We start from the raw sequence: 6,885 nt of genomic DNA on the forward strand, positions 1-6,885 counted from the left end.
CTCATTGGAAAAGACCCTGATTCTGGGAAAGATTGAGGACAGGAAGAGAAGGGGATGACAGGGGATGAAATAGTTGGATGGCACCATTGACTCAAAGGAAATGAGTTTAGCAAACTCTGCGAGATAGTGAAGGACAGGGAAGCCTGGTGTGCTGCAGTCCATTGGGTCACAAAGAGTTGGATATGACTTAGTGACTGAACAATAACAACAAAGACAATTAAATTTAGCTTCTCCTAACCCAAAAAATCATGGTGTGGCTGGTCACCTCTAAGACAGCTCCCAGTGGTCTCTACCCCATAGTTTCTATATGCTGTATAATTTCCTCCCTTCAAGTGTAAACTTTTCAACTTACTTCTAAGGAATAGTGTACAGCAGGACAGTTGTGATGGCACTTCTGAGTTAGCTTATAAAAGGAGTTAATGGCTTGTTTTTGATGCTGTATTTCATGCTGTCTCTTGAATGTCTTGCTCTGGGGAGAATCAGTTGCCATGTCATAAGACAGTGCTGTGGATAGGTACATGTGGCAAAGAACTGATGCCTACCAGGAGCCATAATGAAATTGTGTAACTCAGACTGAGATTTGAATTCAATATTTTAACTGAAATCCACACCTGGTTTCAGGAGTTAATGAAGTTCGGGTTCTTGACGTCTCATCACAGAAAGAATTCAGTGAGAGACAAAGTGATAGGTAAGAAGTGGATTTATTTAGATAGAAACACACTCCACAGACAGAGTGTGGGCCACCTCAGAAGGCAAGAGTGGCCTCACAATGTTGTGTGGTTAGTTTTCATGGGATGGGAAATTTTTTAGGCTGATGAGTGGGAGGATTATTCCAATTATATTGGAGAAAGGGCAGAGATTTCCAGGAATCAAGTCACCTCTAACTGTTTGATCTTTGATACTCAGGCTCAGAACTGTCATGGCACTGTTGAATGTGTCACTTAGCTTATGTTAATTTATTACAATAAATGTATAATGAAGCTCAAAGTCCACTGGAAATCAAATACTCCACCATCTTGGACCTAGTTGGTTCTAACCAGTTTTTGTCATATCCTATGTTTATGTCATTCTTTTAAAGGCTGTGTCCTGCCCCCTTCCCTCCTGTTTCAATATGACAACTTAGAAATGTGTCCTCTTCTAGTTGAGACTTGAGATGACTGCAGCTGACATCTTGACTGTAGTCTTGAGGGAGATCACAAGCCAGAATCAGCCAGTTAAGCTGCTCTCAGATTTATGATCCACAAAAAACTGCGAGATAATAAATATTTGTTGTTGTCAGTGACAAATTTTGTAGTAATTCATTATTTAGCAATAGATAACTAATATCCCTAACTTGCAGGCAGGACAATCAGGCTGGGTCATGAAAACTATACTTGAGACAAAGAAATGAGAATGTAGTGATTGAGAGATCATAAGCTATTTTATTTATTGAAGAATTAAAATATTACATTAAGAAAAAACTTATCTAAAAAAGAATTAACACCAGAACTCTTTTGAATGTGATTATTACCTCAACCACCAGAAATAATAACCCTGCTGAATTAGTTCCTTGATAGTTATGTAAATCAAAATCTAAGCAATTGGCTGAAATCAGAATGTGAGTCATTGGACAGTTCCTCTTAGGAAGACTTAGATGAATCAATAAAGAAATTGAAATGAAACCTAACCTTTGGAGAAAGAGTATTTTTGTCATTCCTGTAGCCAAGGCCGCTAGTCAAAAGGAAACAGAGGATTGTGATAATGATCCAGTGAATCTGCCCCCGGAGCTCCCTTAAGCTTATCTCTTGTTTGACTTTGGAGAGTGGACTCTGTGTGATTTAGAGGCCAGAGACTTTTTGGCAATGGAAAGATGCAGAAAGCCAAGCTATAGACCCATCCTTTGATTTTGAGCCATTAGTACCACAGCTTCTCTTGCCCTTTCATGTCTGACAAATGCTCAGGTATTAAAGAATGATAAGGCTACCGCCATGAATGAGTAAAGGAATTTCTTGCTGTCTGTCAGGGAAGTGCCTGACCAACACCCTCTTCTCTGGTTGTGTAAGACAGGGACCCCATAAGGAAGAGATGGGAGGGAGAACAAAGACACCAATTCAAGAGGTGGTCATTTAGGACTTCATGATACAAGTTGTTTTGGATTTCCAGCGATGAAAGAAGTCTCTCCAGCACATGGCAGCAGCAGGTCAGAGTCCTAGGACCTGACTGGTTTTGTCAATCTGGCAGTTCAAGGTCAGTGCGAAGGACATCCCTAATACCTGAAGAAAGAGTTGGTAAAAAGTGAGGTCTTTACAGGTAAAACATCTCACCCACAGACCCTAGGATGAATCCCAGAGGAAAAGAAAGTGTCCATCACACTGAAACTACCCTTTCTACTATCACTTCTAATTCCTTCTCAAGAGTTTTCTCCTTTAGCTTTAGAATGGCGGTGGGGAGAGAAATGAGGGTGATGATGGCAAGATAGTGGAATATTAAGAACTGGGACATCTTTTTGTCTTTTTAAGAAACCACAGAAATCCTGCTGCTGGTATAATCAAGTTCTGCACAGGTCAATACTTTGTGCAATGAGTCTTCTCTACCCATGCCTTAAGCCTCTTTGGTTTCCAAGCAGATAAAAATCATTTCTCTTTGAGCTTCCTAAGTAGATTTTAGCTAATCTGTGATACACTCAAGACACTTGGGTATAAAAATAGTAGGAATATAACATAATAAAAAAGAACAAGAAATTATCCCCATTTACCCCTGACTTGTCAAGATAAGCAGAGAAGCAATGAGGAAATTGATTACAGTTTCATCATCAGCTCCTCCTTAGCACACAAGGCCAATTTTTCAAGTGAAATGTTTTATTTAACAGGCTTTTCCAGATGAGCTGAATGAGGAATCAAAGTAAGGTTCCACTTAGTGGCTTTTAATTTGGCCATGATACACTCATTTCTATTAGGAATAAATTGACCAGATAGATCTTACAGCATTATTTTCTGTATGCCTTAAACTGGTAATAACATAACTTTCTACTTGAATAGGGGAGCTCATATTTATCAAGAACATACTTTAAAAATTACATGACTTAATTCATTTAATTCTCAAAATAGTCCTCTGATTAAGCTCTTACCTGGATTACACATACACAGATAGTGGTGATTCCAATATACAGGAAATTAGAGTGAAACCACTGTTTTGCTTGTATATAGCAACCCTAGAAAAAATTACATGTACAAATGACACTACTATATTACTCAACTTTATCAAGAGGCTTATTTGGGATAATAGTTTGTCTCTTGCCAAGACACTTAGGACAGGCATTATATATATATATATATATATATATATATATATTATATGGATGAAGAAATGAGCATGAAGTAGAGAACATTAAACTAGAGACTTTTCCAGTATTATTATAATTACAGTGGAAGTAAACAAACTAGAAGTCTTATATATTTACACACTGCATTAAACTAACTCCCAAGAGGCAGGTCAACAACATATGTCCTTGTATTGTTTGAACATTCACTACTGTCTTGGTATTGACAAATAGGAATATAGGCTATGCAATCCTATGACTGGTTGCATTTCAGCTTCTGCTTCAAAAGCCAGTAATCATATCATAGCCCTACCAAGCTGCAGGGCAGTTGCTGGTTGGTGGGTGTCCCAGTCTTTCTTCACAGACTGCCCACCCACCCAAATTCCAGAGATTTCCAAACAGTATCAAGTGGGTGACATGGGTAACAGGACCTTAGGGACTTGGTCTAGTTGGAAGATGATTTGGGCTTCTTCCCTGGGTCTAGTCAGAAGTTCCATCAACTTTCTCACCCTCAGCTCCTCACTCTTCACTTATAATTAATTCTGCTAAGGGATTGGATGCTGCCATCTCCAAGGAAGGAGAGCAGGGAAATAAATAGAAAGAGAAGCTTTTCTGCTTCTACCTTGCAAATTTCAACCATAAGAAGACCTAATTATTACTCAAGAAAAATCTAGACATAGTCTTCTGCCACTATCACATAAACTTTTCCCCTCTAATAAAATAGTTCAGAGTAGCAAGATTCTTAATGGCATCTCTAGTCTAGATAAACTTGTTCTCTTTTTTTTTTTTTTGCTTATTTTTCTTTTTTGTTTTTCTTATTTTCTAGTTATGTGTTTCCCTAGTCTCTCTTTTGTTTGAGGTTTCCTGTTTATGGATGGGATCCAGTCCTGTATGACTGGATTTCTAAGGGAATTAAAGGTTTAATCACAGTGGCCAATAGCAGAAACGTTTCCAAAAATAAATTACCTTAACAGCTGAGCCTTTGGGGCAAGATGCTGGTGGTCCAGATGTCCAGTCACTCGTGCCATTTACACCACAACATTGCAGCTGAAAGCCAAAGCCCCAAAAAGCAATGGTTAGTCAGATAACAGAAAGAAAACATGGGCCTTGGAGAAAAGGTGAACCTTTCTGATTTGACTCTATAGCAGAAAATACAGAACTGACTTGTTTACTATGGCTCCATAGAACTGAGTACTTTCAAACCTGTTATACCATTTTACTCACAAACCTGTTATACCATTTTATTCACATAAAACTTCTTGAAGTGGAGAGGGCATATTTAACTTATTCACATTTAATAGATCAAAAATTAGGCACACAGGGGACTTTATAATGGAGGGATCAGGCTGACCACACCTAGACCCACTGTATGTCTGTTAGCATAGCTGATGCCATCTTGGGCCCTTACAGTTTCTCCTGTCCTACACAGACCCTACCCCTGTGCAGTGAATCACCTCTATGCCATTAAGGGCTTTATAAATAATAGGTATTGTGGCCTTTATGCTCCATTAGTTCCCAAACAATGATGAAAACTTTTGCTGATGTATTTTTGGCACCCAGACAACTAGTTACCATTCATCTTGACTAGGAGTGCATGTCCTGTTTCCAAGCATCTACCTCCATACCCTAAGTTAACTATCAAATCCTCCTAATAGCCCCTTGGCAATATGGAGTGTACATGTGAATGCTTCCAGATTGTTGTCCACCTGATCCTGATACCACCCTATGAGTAAGCTACTCTTCAATAAACTGACCCAGTGATTATATGGAGCTACCCAGCTTGTTTTTGTCTCAAGATGCCTTCTCAGTTCACTGGGCATTTTCTGTTCCTTCCATCCTTAGACAATTGGCAAGCTAGGCAGGAGACTGAAAATGATGCAAGAATGGGTGAAGGGGCCAAGCAGGGAAAAGCTTGCTGTTGTGGGAGAAATCCCAGGTTGGCCAGCCATTTCCACATGGGGTGATCTGGCTAAATTTATGGAACAATTCAGGCTGATGCAAGTGTACCGGGACACAATGGAAACACCAAAGGACTTACTAAATACATTAACCAAAGAGGTAGCAAAGCAAAAGTGGGGGGGGGGGGGGCGGAAAGTGAGCGATCTATTGCAGCTGTTGCATGGCCTTTGTTATGCACTCTAAAATTTAGCACAGAAAAGGAATTACAGCTCAGTTGGGCACTAGAGAGAGATGTATGGATGGCATGTTCTGCAACTTAGGACATTATGTCAAAGAAAGTACAACAGGAAGAACCTACTGAAATGATAGAATGTAAGATGGCTAGATGTAGGGTCCTAGGCTACCCCATTCAAAGGTGAGGACTATTATTTCACAGGACAACTGGGACCCCAAGAAGTGGAATTATTGGGCTCATGACTCCTCAGAAGATGAGGACATAATTATAGAAGAAGAAGAGGACCTGCAGTCACAACCTCTGATTCAAACTAAAGCACAGGATGCTAGAGAACCGAGAGATAATAGGAAGGAAATGGCAACCCACTCCAGTATTCTTGCCTGGAGAATCCCATGGACAGAGGAGCCTGGCAGGCTACAGTCCATGGGGTCATAAGAGTCGGATATGACTTAGCAATTAAACCACCGCAAGAGCTGAAAAACAACCCCATGAGATTTTTCCCTCCCTGAACTAGTAGAAATAACCAGAATATTTAAACAAAAAGTAGAAAGGGCATTGCAGCCTAGGTTCTCCATTTGTGGGATACTGGGGACAATGGCATTGTGTTAAATGGGCCACAAATGTGTAAAATGGCTTCTGTTATAGCACCAACTGCCTTCTGGCAATGTTTGTATGGGGCTGGGGTGGGAGAAAAATGAGAGCACCCAGCCAACTTAATTAAAAGGATATTTGCAGGTATACCCTGGATTCCTAAGGATTAGAGGTGGGGTTAAGGGTGCTCCTTGGTATGCAGGTCCCAGGTTGAACAGACTATTTATTGGTCCTGCACCAATAAACAGATTGTTCTAGCAAATACTGTATAAATGCACCATGATTTATGGACATCCATCTAAGTTCCAAAGGGAAGTAGCAACCATTGATGGGATATGAGGTCAAACATTCTAAGGTGAAACAAGTGAGCTTGTATTTACAAATCAGAAGATTGCCTCTCCCTCCTTTTCTGGTTTATCTTCACCCATATCTGAGTATATTTTGGGTGTGTATGTCCTATAGGACCTGGACCTCAAACCACCATGGGTGAGTTCGACTTATGGATCAGACACTCAAGTTTATGATGGTTAGTCATGCTAAATTGGAGTTGTAAAGTTGCCTATCTCCCCAGAGAGTAGTAGCAATAAAAAACAATAATGGGTACCTGAGGGATAAGAAAAAATAACTTCTACCATTAAAGAATTAGAGAAAGTGGTGGTTATAATACCAGCACAAAGCCTGTTCAGTAACCCCATGAAGCCAGTGAAAAAAAACAAATGGTACCTGGTGTATGGCAGTAGACTGTAGAGAATTAATCAAGGTAATACCCTCTATTTATGCAGCAGTTACAAAAACTCTTGGATAAAATTGCCACTTCTCTCAAGGCATAGCCTCATCTCAAGACAGTGTCTTAGATTTGTCT

At 39.9% G+C, this 6,885-nt stretch overlaps 1 protein-coding gene across 3 annotated transcripts in view; it reads right to left on the reverse strand.

Annotated features, from left to right (window-relative positions):
- Window positions 1–1,398: 1,398 nt before the first annotated feature.
- CD53 (CD53 molecule) overlaps window positions 1,399–6,885 on the reverse strand; it is a 39,407-nt gene continuing 33,920 nt past the window's right edge. For 2 of the 3 annotated variants that reach the window (XM_010830861.1, XM_010830860.1), the window contains 3 exons: window positions 4,265–4,345; window positions 3,107–3,190; window positions 1,399–2,252 (listed from right to left, as the gene is read on the reverse strand). In XM_010830861.1, the coding sequence (XP_010829163.1) occupies window positions 2,181–2,252; window positions 3,107–3,190; window positions 4,265–4,345 (237 nt within the window). In that variant the 3' untranslated portion in view covers window positions 1,399–2,180. The remainder of the gene's footprint in view (window positions 2,253–3,106; window positions 3,191–4,264; window positions 4,346–6,885) is intronic. The other variant, XM_010830862.1, reaches the window with a different exon arrangement.

Source organism: Bison bison, unplaced genomic scaffold, assembly GCF_000754665.1.
Source record: "Bison bison bison isolate TAMUID 2011002044 unplaced genomic scaffold, Bison_UMD1.0 scf7180017864519, whole genome shotgun sequence".
In the NCBI taxonomy this organism is placed as follows: domain Eukaryota; kingdom Metazoa; phylum Chordata; class Mammalia; order Artiodactyla; family Bovidae; genus Bison; species Bison bison.